The sequence below is a fragment of the Chlorocebus sabaeus genome, chromosome 16 (assembly GCF_047675955.1).
Source record: "Chlorocebus sabaeus isolate Y175 chromosome 16, mChlSab1.0.hap1, whole genome shotgun sequence".
Classification (NCBI taxonomy): Eukaryota; Metazoa; Chordata; class Mammalia; order Primates; family Cercopithecidae; genus Chlorocebus; species Chlorocebus sabaeus.
The window spans coordinates 60,809,743-60,825,629 of NC_132919.1; the positions used below are offsets into that span (position 1 = coordinate 60,809,743).

At 39.3% G+C, this 15,887-nt stretch overlaps 1 protein-coding gene across 13 annotated transcripts in view; it reads left to right on the top strand.

The window, feature by feature from the left end:
- Positions 1-15,887, top strand: part of CEP112 (centrosomal protein 112) — a 549,518-nt gene that overhangs the window by 322,865 nt on the left and 210,766 nt on the right. For all 13 annotated transcript variants that reach the window (XM_073005103.1, XM_073005106.1, XM_073005112.1 and 10 more), the window contains one exon: positions 12,753-12,983. In XM_073005103.1, the coding sequence (XP_072861204.1) occupies positions 12,753-12,983 (231 nt within the window). The remainder of the gene's footprint in view (positions 1-12,752; positions 12,984-15,887) is intronic.

Sequence of the window (15,887 nt, forward strand, 5' to 3'; positions counted from 1 at the left end):
CAGCAACTCAATTTATGAGACTAGCGTAACATCAATTAAAAAAATATACCAAGGAGAGTCCAGAAAAAAACACCTCAGGTCATTCTCTCAAAAATCATTAGCAAATTATTAGCAAACTGAATCCAGTAATATTATCTTATGGAAAAAATGGAATGTAACCTAAGGTTGATATAACATTTGAAAATAACCTATAATATAATTTACTCCATTAATGCATTAAAAGAAAAAAACACTGGCTGGGTGCGGTGGCTTATGCCTGGAGTCCTAGCACTTTGGGAGGCTGAGGTAGGCAGATCATGAGGTCAGGAGTTCGAGACCAGCCTGGCAACATCGTGAGACCCCCCGTCTCTACTGAAAATACAAAAATTAGCTGTGTGGGGTGGCTGTCATCCCAGCTACTCAGGAGGCTGAGGCAGGAGAATCGTTTGAACCCAGGAGGCAGAGGTTGCAGTGAGCCAAGATCACGCCATTGCACTCCAGCCTGGGTATGCGTGGCCGGGTGCAGTGGTTCATACCTGTAATCCCACCACTTTGGGCAACCAAGGCAGGAGGATCACTTGAGCTCAGGAGTTTGAGACCAGCCTGCACCACATAACAAGACCCTGTCGCTACAGAAAATAAAAAAATTATTTAAATTAGCTGGATATAGTGGTGCATTCCTGTAGTCCCAGCTACTTTAGGAGGGAGGCAGGAGAATCACTTGAGCCCAGGAGCTCAAGGATACAGTGAACTATGAGTGTGCCACTGCACTCTAGCCTGGGTGGCAGAGTAAGACCCTGTTTCTAAATATCTAGATAGATAGATAGATAGATAGATAGATAGATAGATAGATGACTGATAGAAAGATAAAGAGATAGTGTTGTTTTTTTAATTTCAAATTATACAGGGAGAGTTTCCCATTGACTAGCTGCTATCTCTAAATAAATAAATAAATAAATGTGTGTTTTGTAATTTCAAAGTATATGGGGATTGTTTGCAGTTACAAATATGACCATTTTGTAGAACCAAGCTGACTTGTCTTCCCCACACACCCAAAAAAAACCAAAAACAAAATATACAGATCTTCACCAACAGCAACCCAGAGCTCAAGCATGAGTATGAGAGAGTTCCTGGGGCCATAGAGAAGTGGAAAAATACTGAGCGGACAGTAGGATCATTGGACTTTCACATCTGCAGTACCCTTCTCCCCGTTCTGCCAGGCACCAACTGCATGAAAAATCTCCCCTCAACTCACAGTTTCTATACTGGAAAAAGAGAAATTGAGGTGGTCAGCCAGTTTCCCCACTTTCTTGGGTTCCCTGGCAGGAGATTGGTCCTTAACCCATGGATAGCTTTATGACTGAAGGGAGAACTCCTCCTGAGGACAGGCAAAGACAAACAGGGAAGGTGGGACTACCCACCTTCGGCCAAAGGACACCAGATGTGAGTGTCTGTAGGACGTATGTTTTCCAGGTCCCCCGGACAGAACCTGGGCAGAAACCTTTAGCCAGCCTTCCCACACTGCTGGGATAATCACTTTGGGACTTCCGCTATTTGGGAAAGGCAGTGTTTCCACTATTTACTAGAGCCAAGGCGAACCTGGGTTTAAGGTGTCATCTGGAGCTAAAGAAACCTAGCAATAAAGATTCACTAAGCAAGTATATTCAGTCAAAACCCAAATGATCTGGACAGAGAAAACTGTATAAATAATCTTTCAATGCAATGATATAGACATATACCCACAAGAAACAATAGCAAACGGTACCAAAAGGACAAAGCAAAAATCCAGTGACTGACTTGAACAAAAGGGCAGTTTGTGAGCTCTCTATCCGACAATTCAAAATAGCAGTTTTGCGTGGACACACAGAGGGGAACAACAGACACTGGGGCCTGTCAGAAGGTAGAGGGAGGGAGGAGGGAGAGAATCAGGAAAAATAACTACTGGGTAGTACTAGGCTTAATACCAGGGTGACTGAATAATCTGTACAACAAATCCCCGTGACACAAGCTTACCTCTGTAACAAACGTGCACATGTACCCCCTGAACTTAAAAGTTTTTTAAAATAGCAGTTTTAATGAAACTCAGTGACCTCCAAGATAACACAGGAAAACAATTCAGAAACTTATCAGAGAAATTTAACAAAGGAAATAATTTGAAAAACCAAACAGAAATCTTGGAACTGAGAAATACATTTGCTGAACTGAAAAATTCTACACAGGCTCTCAGTAGAATAAGCAGAGAAAAAAAACAGTAAGCTTGAAGCCTGGCTATTTGAAAATACACAGTTAGAGGAGAAAAAAGAAAAAACGAAGAGGAATGAAGGTACAGAAAGTTACCTCAAAAGACCAAATCTAAGAATTGTTACTGGCATTGAAGAGGGAGCTGACCAAGAACAAGGAGTAGAAAGATTATTCAAGGAAATAATAATAGAAAACTTTCCTGAGAAAGATATAAGTATCCATGAACATGAAGGTCTTAGAACACCAAGCAGATGCAACCCAAATGAGACTACTCCAAGGCATTTAATCAAACTCTCAAAGGTCAAGGCAGAGAGAAGATCCTAAAAGCAGTGAGAAATAAGAAGTAAATAACAGGCTGGGCACGGTGGCTCATGCCTGTAATCCCAGCACTTTGAGAGACCAAAACAGGCAGATCACTTGAGTCCAGGAGTTTGAGACCAGCCTGGGCAACATGGTGAAACCCCATCTCTATAAAAATACAAAAATTAGCCAGGCACAGTGGCCTGAGCCTGTAGTTTCAGCTACTTGGGAGGCTGACATGGGAGGATTGCTTGCACCCTGGTGGAGGTTGCAGTGAGCCAAAGTTGTGCCATTGCACTCCAGCCTGGGTGTCAGAGTGAGACTTCATCTCAAAAAGCAAATAGCATAAAGGAGCTCCAATTCATTTGGCAACAGCCTTCTCAATGGAAACCATACAGGCCAGGAGGGAGTGGAATGGTAGTTTCAAAGTGCTCAGGAAAAAACAAAAAACTGTCACCTAAGAATATTGTATCCAGGAAAATTGTCATGTCATCCAAATGTGAAGAAGAGTTAAAGTTGTTCACAGACAAAAGCTGAGAGAATTCACCACCACCAGACCCATCTTGCAAGAAATGCTAAAGGGTGTTTCTTCAAACTAAAGGAGAAAAAATAATGTGCAAAAGAAAACTTTCAAAGGCATGAAACCCCTGGTTTAATGTACTTTAATTAAGTATATGGACAAACGATTAATACTTTTTTACTGTATGTGTGGTATGCAATTCACTCATAACTCTAGTAGAAAACCCCAAAGACAAATCGATCACAATAATAGCTACAACAATCTGTTAAGACATAGGTGATTTTAAACTATATAAATTGAGAAAACCAAAATGTTTGTTGTGTATGTGTATTGGGGGTGGGTGGAGTTAAAGTGTAGAATTGTGTGTGTGTGTGTGTTTTGTCTTTTTTTTTTCTTTTATTTGTATCTAAGATAAGTTGTCATCTCTTTAAAATAACTCGTTATGTCCACAAAGTATATGGGGAATTATTTTTGCTTTTGTTTGTGTTATTTTGTCATTGGTTTCTCACTTAATTGCAGTGTTGTCAAAAATGTCTCTGAGACCACCGATTTCTTGCAGTGTGTGGACACTTGTATTTACATAAACATATAAATATAAACTTGCTTCACAGTTTCCTGACTTTCCACATATAGATTTTATACATTAAGTTCTTTCATTTAATATTCTATTTCTTCCATAAATAGTTAATACATTTTTCATGAATGATGAAATCCACTACAAGAATGGATTTGTCTGTTTTCCCCGTAGTTCGAATTGTTTGTTGTATATTTTTGATACAAGTTCCTTATCAACATATATGCTTTGCAAATATTTTTTCCCAGTCTGTGGCTTATCTTTTCATTCTTTTAACTGTGTCTTTCACAGAGCAGAAGTTTTCAAAATTTTAATACTGTCCAACTTAACAATATTTTTCCTTCATGGATTATGTTAGTGTTGTATCTAAAAACACATTGTCATATCCAAGGTCCACTAGATTTTTCCCTTTGTTTTCTTCTATAAGTTTTAACGTTTTGTGTTTTACATTTTGGTTTATGATACATTTTGAGTTTTTGTGAAATGTGTGAGATATAAACTTTATGTCTAGAATTTTTTTTTTTTTGCATTTGGATATTTAAATTGTTACAGCACCATTTGTTGAAAAACCCTGTTCTATTTAATTGCCTTTGCTTCATTATCAAAGATCTGTTGATTCTATTTTTGTGGGTCTATTACTGGACCCTCTATTCTGTTTCATTAATCTATGTATCTGGTGTTTTTTGACAATACCATGTTGTTACTGTCTTGATTAATGGAGCTTTATTGTAAGTCTTGAAATCAGGTAATTTGAATCCTCCAACTTTGTTCTTTTCTTCAGTATTGTGTTGGTTATTCCAGGTCTTTTGGCTTCCCATATGAGCTTTAGTATCAGGTCATTGCTAGAGGTTTATTTGCCTCATGGTGCTGCAGACTGTACAAGCATGGCATCAGCCTCTGCTTCTGGTGAGGGCCTCAGGAAGCTTCCACTCATGGCAGAAGGTGAAGGAAGAGCAGGCGCGTCATATGACGAGAGAGGAAACAAAAAAATGTGAGGAGAAGATGCCAGACTCCTTTAAACAACTGACTCTTGCATGAACAAAGAACTCTTTCCTCATTACCACGAGGATGGCACCAAGCCATTAATGAGGGATCCACCCCCATGACCCAAACACCTCCCACCAGGCCCCACCTTCAACATTTTAGATCACATTTTAACCTGAGATTTTTCAGGGACAAACATTCAAACTATATCATCTTTCTTCAGTTTCATATTTTTCTGCATATAGATCTTATGCATTAAGTTCTTTCATTTTAATTTTCTATTTTTTCCATGAATCATTAATGTTTTTTATTTGTTTGTTTGTTTTCTTGAGACAGAGTCTCACTCTGTCGCCAGGCTGTAGTGCAGTGGCATGATCTAGGCTCACTGCAACCTCCGACTCCCTGATTCAAATGATTCTCCTACCTCAGCCTCCTGAGTAGCTGGGATTACAGGTGTGCACCACCATGCCCAGATAATTTTTGTATTTTTAGTAGAGACAGGTTTTCACCATGTTGGCCAGGATGGTCCCAGTCTCCTGACCTCTCGTGATCCACCCTCCTCAGCCTCCCAAAGTGCTGGGATTACAGGTGTGAACCACCGCGCCCAGCCAATGCATTTTTCAGTATAATTTTTCTATTTGAACATCACTATTGAACTAAAGTCATTGCATACTGCCTATTGCTGTCAATTAAAAATGTTTTCCTCTCAGTTACCAAAACATACACTGTTGTTCACACTGGAAATGGATTCAGTGTTTCTGTAGAGCAACTAGGAAAAAACATTACAAAGGTATTCCTGTACTTTGACTTAACTCTCTTTCTCTTTTTGGGCCTCCCCATTTTCTGCCACACAATAATATTGAATTAAGCCAATTGACCCTACACTGACCTCTCAATATTCAAATGAAAAGAAGAGTCACACATCTCTCACTTAAAATCAAAAGCTAGAAATGATTGCACTTAGAAAGGAAGGCATGTTGAGAGCCAAGACAGGTTGAAAGTTGTCTTGTGCCAAATAATTAGCCAAGTTGTGAATGCAAAGGAAAAGTTCTTGAATGAAATTAAATAACTAAAACTGCTACTCTAGTGAACACATGAATGATAAGAAAAAAAAAACACAGCATTATTGCTGATACAGAGCAAGTTTTAGACATCTGAATAGAAGATCAACCCAGCCACAATATTCCCTTAAGCCAAAGCCTCATTCAAAGAAAGGCCTTAGTTCTCTTCAATTCTTTGAAGGCTGAGCGAGGTGAGTAGGCTGTGGAAGAAAAGTCTGGAGCTAGCAGAAGTTGGTTTACGAGGTTTAAGGAAAGAAGTCATTTCCATAGCATAGAAGTGTAAGGTGAAGCAGTAAGTGCTAATGTAGAAGCTGCATCTAACTATTCAGAAGATCTAGCTAAGATCATTGATGGAAGTAGCTATATTAAACAACAGATTTTCAGTGTAGCCGAAGAGCCTTCTTTTAAAAGAAGATGCCATCTAGGACTTTCATAGCTACAGAGGAGAAGTCAATGCCTGGCTTCAAAACTTCAAAGGACAGGCTGTCTGTCTTGTTAGGAGCTAATGTAGGTGGTGACTTTAAGGTGAAGCCAATACTCATTTATCATTTTGAAAATCCTAGGGCCTTTAAGAATGATGCTAAATCTAATATGCCAGTGCTTTCTAAATGAAATAAGAGCCTAGATGACAGCACATCTGTTTAGAGACCAGTTACTGAATATTGTAAGCCTACTCTTAAGACCTACCGCTTAGAAAAAAAAGATTCCTTCCAATAATTACTGTGCATTGACAATGCATCTGGTCACCCAAGAGCTCTGATGGAGATATACAAGGAAATGAAGGTCATTTTCATGCCTGCTAACGCAACATCCATTCTGTTGTCCATGGATCAAGGAGTCATTTTAACTTTGAAGTCTTGTTATGTAAGAAATATATTTCATAAGGTTATAACTGCTATAGATAGTAATTTCTCTGATGGATCTGGGCAAAGTAAATTGAAAACTTTCCGGAAAAGACTCACCATTCCAGATGCCATTAAGAACATTTGTAGTTCATGGGAGGGGGTCAAAATATCAGTATTAACAGGATTTGGAAGAAGTTGATTCCAACCCTCATGGATGACTTTGAGGGGTTCAAGACTTCAGTGGAAGTCACTGCAGGTGTGATGGAAATAGCAAGCGATCTATAACTAGAAATGGTGCCTGAAAATGTGACTGAATTGCTGTAATTTCTAGTCGTCTGCTGCAGTCTCAAGATCAATCTTGAATGGATGAGGAGCTGTTTCTTATGGGTGATCAATGAAAGTATTGAGATGGAATCTCTACCTGGTGAAGATGCTGGGAACACTGTTGACCTGACAATACAAAAGTTTATCTAAGATTTAGAATATTAGATAAACTTAGTTGATAAAGCAGTAGCAGGTTTGAGAGGATTCACTTCCATTTAGAAAAAAGTTCTTCTGTGGATAAAATGCCACGAAACAGCTTTGCATGCTACAGAGAAATCTTTTGTGAATGGAAATCAATCAACATGGCAAACTTCATTTTTGTCTTATTTTAAGAAATTGGCACAGTCACCTAGCCTCCAACAACCACCACCATGGTCAGTTAGCAAGCCATCAATATCAAGACAAGACTCTCCACCAGCAAAAAGATTAGGACTTAAGAATGACTTCGATGATTGTTAACACTTCTTAGCAATAAAGTATTTTAAATGAAGGAATGCACATTGTTTTTTAGACATAATGCTCACTGAATAAACTGCAAGCTTGTCCAACCCACTTTATTTTGTTGTTGTTGTTCTATTTTGTTTTGCTTTAGGCTTTTAACAGCCAGAAGCCATGGTTTTTAAGTTTCTGTCTCTAGTGATAAGCAGAAAAGAGGGATGAGGAAGGGGCTTTACTGGCCCAACCAGAAACAGAAACTAAGAACCCACGACTGTGTTCTCTCCTTTGGGCACTCCTGAATAGTCTATAACTTTTATATGCACTGGGAAACCAACCAATTTATGTGACTCACTTTATTGAGATATTTGCTTCATTGAGATATTTGCTTCATTGCAATATTCACTTCACTGCAATATTTGCTTTATTGAGGTGGTCGGGAACCAAACCCATGGTATCTCTGTGATATGCCTGGACTGGAAGGATGAAGTACCAGGGAGCCACTAAATGTGACAAATATGCTAATAAATGGGAATTGAATTAAAAATGGGTACATAAAACACTTTTATGTACCTTGACAGAGATTGAAATTCAATTTGGGATGGTCTCAGTGCTTTTGGAAAACTAACAGTTTTCCTCATTTTAAAAAATTGTCCTAGTGGTCACAATGTATAATATTTGGTTGGTGGTTACGCTAAAAGCCCAGATTTTCCCACTTATGCAATATACCCAAGTAACAAAACTGCACTTGTGCTCCCAAATCTATAAAAATGTCTGTATTTTTTAATTTTCAAAAACAGACATTATGACCTTATGGCTTTTGGATGTTAACTTTGTACTAACCATAGTGAAAATTGGGGGATAGAAATGCATAATAACAAATTAATAAAGTACAATAAATATGTACTCTTTATGAGAAATTCTTAATACTTTGAGATGATACAGTATATGACAAAAAGCAGACTTTCAAATCAGCTTGAGCTTGGATAAAATCTTACCATATCTATTTTTCTCAGACTCCATTATTTAGATGTTGTCGCTTCCTCTGTCCTCCACAAATATTAGCTTTTCTTTTACGTTTTCTGTATTATTATCTTTCTCTGCTGCCTCCAAGGGAGTTCTTCAGTCTTACCATCCTTCCAATGCACAGTTCTATTCTTTGGCTCTAGCTAACTTGCTCTTTTTCCTATCATTTTCACTTTTTCCTTTTATGACTTATTAATTACAGCTTCATGTCTGTAACTTCTTCCATTACACTTTTCAGTATATTAAGTATATATGTTACTATTTGTGTGTTTGTTATGGACTTTTTTTGGAGGTAAGATCTCCTTCTGTCACCCAGGCTGGAGGGCAGGGTATGCTCATGGTTCACTGCACCCTCCTGGGCTCAACTGATCCTCTCTCCTCAGCCTCCTGAGTAGCTGGGACTACAGGCACACCCCACCACACCTAACTAATTTTTGTATTATCTATAGAGAAGGAGCTTCACTATATTGCCAAGGTTGGTTTTGAACTCCTAGGCTCAAGCAATCCACCTGCCTTGGCCGCTCAAAGTGCTGCGATTACAGGCATAAGTCAACACACCCGGCCTATTATGCACTTAAAAAATTCTTGTTTCATCTGTTCCAATTATACTGCCTCAGATAATATATGTTATTTAGGTGTCTCTTTTTGGTAGTAGTTTTGCTCCTCAGGTTTATTTACTTTGGCCAGGGAGCCCATTTTCCCCTGGGACTATCAGATATCCTGACTGGGAAAGAGCACAAGGCCCACCTTTAGTCCCTGACCTGTTGGATGAGCTTATGGAAGGAGGAGATTATGAACCCCAAGACAGAGCCCTTCATTGCCGTACCACTCCCTTTCACAGTTACTTCATCAGGAAAACCTGCTGCTCGGGAATTTACCTAAGCTCCTAGAAATAAGTGTCTAATGACTAAGTCATTAGTCCTGGGCATTTGGAGGGAAGGGTATGGAAGGGGGAATTCCCAGGAAGTTCACAGAAGTCTGCGCCTGTTTTCTTCAATTCCTCACCCAAGGAAGGCTTTGCTTTCCTTGGTATTGAGTGACTGATGTCAACATCACGTTGAGTTCTTGCTCCCAGCGTGGTAATGGAACAGATACGATTTTACCTGGCAACAAAAGAGAGAGACAAGAGCAGAAAGTAAAGCATTCCTGCAACCCACCTTCTTACAGCAGTTTTCTATTACTTTCTTCCCCAGGCTGCACCCCCTTCCCTTTTGCACAGTATGTTCTCCAGTTTGGGACTGTTGTTATTCCACCCAGGAGTTTCTCAGAATTTGCTTTTGTTATGTTTATTATTGTTATAATCATTCGTATCTCAGATTCATGATTCCTGTGCTTTCTCCAGGATTGATTTTGGGGAAGGGAGCCAACAACCCATCCTTGTCTGCCATGTTGATATCCCTGAGCTTTTTTTTTTTTTTTTTTTAAATGTTCTGCCTCCCAAAAACATAACTGTTGTCACTGCTAAAGTCTATCTGCTTTTAGAAGATGTATCCCCTATTTCAGAATCTGATTGCATTGACTATCTCTTCTCTTGGGTTCAAAGGAATCATTATAAAACAAAGAACAAAAGGTAAAAGACTGTTTTCATGGACAATTGATCTACAGCTGATTGTGAATATATAGATATCAATCTTTGAAATAGAGAAACAAATAAGTGTTAAAATATTTCAGAGATTTCCGGAAGAAAAAATGACTAATTTTTCCACTTCAGGTTTATAAGGATCAGCCTTTTATGTGAAGTCCTGTCACACGTTCCTTTGGGACTAGTCCAAGTAAGCTTTTCTTAGAGAGGCCGGACAAAAACGGAACATCCTATCACCTCCAGCCTCGAAGGCTCAGGTTTTCTTTCCTCTAACATAAATGTTTTTGTTCTAGATGTCCTTTCCAGTCTAGTGTAGAGAGGCCACAGGGTTAATAGTTGAGCTAATGTATACTGAACACTATCTGAAATAAGGAAAAACTTTGTATATTAATATCTATCATACTGGGTTGTTACAAAGATTAAAATAATCTGTATAAGATGCCTGGTGCAAAGTAAACACTCAAAATTATAGCAATTATTATTTATCATGTAGAAATCACAAAATTGTTAAAATTAGAAATAGGATGAATATAATATTTATATTGAAAATGAAATAATTCTTGTAGCTATTTTGACCAAAGCAACTTCTCATCATTTAGCTTTGTATTCTTATTCCCAGCATCATCATGTGACATTTGGATTCCTGTCACTTTTTTATCTTTCTGGTTTCCAGTCAAGGAAATGTTGGTTTATGCAGTGCTTGTTGAAGCTACATCAGGCATGAAATGAAACATTTATCATTGTGTTTTGGAAAATGTTGCATTGCTGACTAATGTGTTAGTGGCAGTAAGTAAGTGATAGAAGATTTCAGCAATGTAACAAGCTTGACATGATGGGCATATATAGAATATAGCACTGAAAACTAGAAAATACAGAATACACATTTCTTAGTAATCATACATGAAGCTTTTAAAAAACTGGCTACCTAACTTGCCATCAAACATTCTCAAAATTTGCAAAGAATTAATGGGAGATCGACTACATTCTTTGGCCACGATGCAATTAAAAGAGAATGACAAAACAATAACCATTGAAGTCCATTTCCTGAGTTGAATGGTGTCCCCCTCAAAATTTCCTGTCTACACAGAACTGGAAATAGGATTTTTATTTTTATTTTTATTTTTATTTTGAGGCAGAGTCTTGCTCTGTCGCCCAGGCTGGAGTGCAGTGGCGCGATTTCAGCTAACTGCAACCTCCACCTCCCAGGTTCAAGCAATTCTGTGCCTCTGCCTCCCGAGCAGCTGGGATTACAGGTGCCCGCCACCACGACCAGCTAATTTCTGCATTTTCAGTAGAGACAGGGTTTCATCATCTTGGCCAGGCTGGTCTTGAACTCCTGACCTTGTGATCCACCCGCCTCGGCCTCCCAAAATGCTGGGATTACAGATGTGAGTCACTGTGCCCGGCCACAAATAGGATCTTTGCAGATGTAATCAAGTTAAAATTAGGTGATGCTAGATTAAGGTGGGCCCTAAATCCAGTATGACCAGTATGCTTATAAAACAGAGCACCACAGAGACACAGTCATTCAGAGAGAACAAATCCATCTGAAGACCACGGCACTGACTGGAATGATGCATTTACACACCAAGGCACAGTAAGGATTGTCAGGAAATACCAGAAGCTAGGAGACAGGCATGGAACAGCTTCTCCTTCAGAGTTTCCAGAAGGAACCAACTCTGCCAACACCTTGATTTTAAGACTTCTAGCCTCCAGAACTAGGAAAGAATAAAATTCTGTTCTTTTAAGCCATCTAGTTTGTGCTACTTTGTTATGGCAACCCTGGGAAACTAATATGTCCCATATGCTTGGGAATTAAGAAACATACTTCTAAATGGTTCATAAGTCAAATAAAAAAATCATAATAGAAGTTAAAAAAATATTTTGAACTAAACGATAATGAAAATGCCACATATCTAAACCAAAGAGATGGAACTAAATCAATAGAGAGACATTTGTAGTCTTACATTTATAAATCAGAAAAGAAGAAATGATAAAAATAAATGAGTTAAGTATCCAAAATAAGAAGTTAGAAGAAGGAATACAAAATAAACCTTAGGAAAGTAGGAAGGAGGACATAAAAATAAAAGCAGAAATCAATCAATAAAAAGCAAAAATCAAATAGGGAACAATGGATGAATTTCAGGAACATGATGATGTTGAATATTTGAAAAAGCAAGTTTCAGAAAAATACATATAATATTCCATTTACATAGATATTAGAAACAAGTAAAACTAAACAATATGTTGTTTAAAGATCCAAATGTATGGTAAAATGTTCCAGGTGGTATTTGCCTCTGAGCTGGGAAGGAATGACATGGGAGTATGGAATGAAGGAAGTAGAGGAGGGAGGAAGGGAGGGAAGGAGAGACGAAGGAAGGGAGGGAGGGAGGAGGAGGGCGGGAAGGAAGGAAAGGGAAGGAAGGAAGGAAAGGGAAGGGAGAGAGGGAAGGAAAGGGAAGGGAAGGAAGAGAGGGAAGGGAAGGAAGGAAGGAAGGAAAGGGAAGGGAAGGGAGAGAGGGAAGGAAGGAAGGAAAGGGAAGGGAAGGGAGAGAGGAAAGGAAAGGGAAGGAAGGAAGGAAGGGAAGGGAGAGAGGGAAGGAATGGGAAGGAAGGAAGGGAGGGAGAGAGGGAAGGAAAGGGAAGGAAGGAAGGAAAAGGAAAGGGAAGGGAAGAAGGAAGGAAGGAAGGGAAAGGAAAGGAAGGGAGAAAGGGAGAGGGAAAGAGGGAGGGAAGGAAGGAAAGAAGGAAGGATGGAATGCAATCTAAGCTTTCTATTCCATATGTTTATATTTCATTTATTGGCCTTTTGCCCATTGGTTCTTCTTTTGTGACTTCCCTATTCATATCCTCTGCCCATTTTTCCATGTTTTAAAACAAGGTTATTGCCGACATGGAAGCCCAGGTTCACAAGTTGAGAGAAGAACTGATCAATGTGAACTCACAGCGGAAACAGCAGCTGGTAGAGCTTGGTCTTCTTCGTGAAGAGGAAAAGCAAAGGGCTACAAGGGAACACGAGATTGTTGTCAACAAACTGAAGGCTGAATCAGAAAAGATGAAAATAGAGCTGAAAAAGACTCATGCCGCTGAGACAGAGATGACACTGGAAAAGGTAAGATATTTGACTGGTTTTTTAATAGACAGTTGAAACCCATGTTGAAAATCCACTGCCACCACCCTTATATTTAATCTCCAACAGGCAGTAGACATGGCATTGCTCTTTAAATGTATAAACTCTTCAATCGAGGAATTTAAGTATCTTGCTCCTATGTCTAAGTACCACTAAAATAATCTAGGGAATTTCCTAACTTTTCCCTTGACTTTCATGGAAGGGATTATATGGAATATCCTATTCCATAGTAATTAAATACACATTGCAATAAAGTGATATTATAATATTGTCAAATATTATTTTGATTAGAAATACTGAGGCTGTATCCCTAAATTTTCCTAGATGGAGACTAAGTTTCAGATCTTCCCTCGGTTGTCTTAATAAGCTTTTCTAGATTTTACCATTTTTTTACAACAGTGTCACATAAATGATGACTTATTTTCCCAGGTTGATATTTTGGTAGAAATAAGAAAAGTATTTTAAAATTATTTATTATTGGAATAAACGTCAATATAATGTTTAAACATTTTGATTAGACTTATATTCAAGGTGCAATCTCAAATATTCTTTCTTTTGATGTTCAGAAAAAGTATAACTATTTTATTCCGGTACTAAATGTGAATTGCTATTTCCAAAATTGCCTCTGGAATTTCTTAAGACCAGTCTTTATCTTGGGAATAAAAAACTTGAAAAGGGTAACTTAAGAATCATCTAATTTTGTTTAATTTCCTTCCACCTATCCCTCTTTATCTTCAAATAGTGTTGAGCCTTTAAAGAGTATGCAATACCATGCTAGCCATTACTTCATTGATTTTACATAGACTGAGATCCTAAGGTACTTGCTTTATTGTACGTTAATTCATTTGAAAGGCAGATTTCAGCAGATTTGGCCCCTGACAGCATAGCTGTGAACCCAGAAATAAATAGGAAAAAGGACTATAAATAGGCAGGAGTGAGCCTGACTTCTTGGGGGAACAGCAGGGAAGTGGTGTGTCTGGAAATGATGACTGAGAAGAAGAGGGAAAGTGATGGGGCCAGAGAAGAAACCTGAGGGCGTGGGTCCAGGTCAGGTAGGTCTGAGTAGGCCAGTGAGAGGGTTTTGCTTTGACTCTCTATGAGTAGGGGAGCTTGGCAGATTTTGAGCATGGGAGTGACATGATTTGACTCACACTTGAATGGGATGTCATCATCTGCTGTGCGAGAATAGACTGAATTGACGGCAAAGGAGGAAGTAGAGAGACCGGTTAAAATGCTGTTGCAAAAATATAGAGGAAAGGTAATAGAGGGTTGGGTCTAGCCAGTAGCAGTGAAGGTAGTAAAACCTGATCAGATTTGGGATATGTTCTGTAGGTAGAGCTGACAGCATTCACTGTTGCTTCACGGGATATGCTGGGCATGGGGAGTGGCGTGGAGCAGTCACGGGTCGCACCTAGGCTATTTTCCCAAGCCAGTGGGCAGATGGAATTCCTCTTTGCTGAAAGGAAGAAGACTACAAGACCAATAGGTTGGGCCACTCAGGACATGTTCAGGCTAACTGGATGTTAGTGATAATTCCCTCACAGCAGGATAAAAGAATAATGTCTCGATGCTAAAATATACAGGTCAGGAATTAGGGAAATTTTTTTTTTTTTTTTTTTTTTTTTTTTTTGAGACGGAGTCTTGCTCTGTCGCCCAGGCTGGAGTGCAGTGGCCAGATCTCGGCTCACTGCAAGCTCCGCCTCCCGGGTTCACGCCATTCTCCTGCCTCAGCCTCCCGAGTAGCTGGGACTACAGGCACCCGCCACCTCGCCCGGCTAGTTTTTTGTAATATTTAGTAGAGACGGGGTTTCACTGTGTTAGCCAGGATGGTCTCGATCTCCTGACCTCGTGATCCACCCGTCTCCGCCTCCCAAAGTGCTGGGATTACAGGCTTGAGCCACCGCGCCCAGCCTTTTTTTTTTTTTTGAGACAAAGTCTCACTGTGTCACCCAGGCTGGAGTACAGTGGCATGATCTTGGCTCACTGCAACTTCCACCACCCGGGTTCAAGCGTTCTCCTGCCTCAGCCTCCTGAGTAACTGGGATTACAGGCACCCGCCATCACGTCTGGCTGATTTTTGTATTTTTAGTAGAGATGTGGTTTCACCATATTGGCCAAGATGGTCTCAAATTCCTGACCTTGGGCAATCCACCCACCTCGACCTCCCAAGGTGCTGGGATTACAGGCGTGAGCCAGTGCACCCGGCCAGGAAATATTCTTATATGGTATAGTCTCAGACTTCGACAATAGCAGATAAAAGAGAGACTGATGGAAAGTGAAAGAGACACTGATGGAAAGAAAGTGGTGTTGCCACTTATCTTTTCTGTTAACTCTTACACACACCTCACCTTGGCTTCAGTCGACTCTTCTAGCAGTTCAAAGTATTTCTAAGTAAATGTTCTTAAATGGCACAGATACCTGTGCACCTTGATTTAAGAAAATTGGATATGCCAAACTCAGACATATAACACATCCAATTTAGGCCTTAATTTTCTTGCATTATATATTCACATTCCAAATGCCTCTTTTTAATAAGAGATGAACTTTGTCAAACGTAGGTTTATACATGATGCTAACTAATTTACAGGGTAAAGATAATTTAAAAATTAGTATTAGAAACCTGAATTTTTATATCCCAGAAAGGCATTATCCCAGGCACTGCGGGTATATAAAAAATGAGGGAGCGGGCCACTGTCCTCAAATAGATAAAATAATAGTGACTGCAAGAAAAAGACTGCAAGTACACTCTGCAGATAACTAGAATACAAGACAGTGTGACTACAGGGAAAATCATTTTCTGCTGAGGAAATCAGGGAAAATTAATTGAGAGAGATGTCATTTGAATGAGACGTAAGTAACATAAGTAGGATTTTAACTAGTAGATAT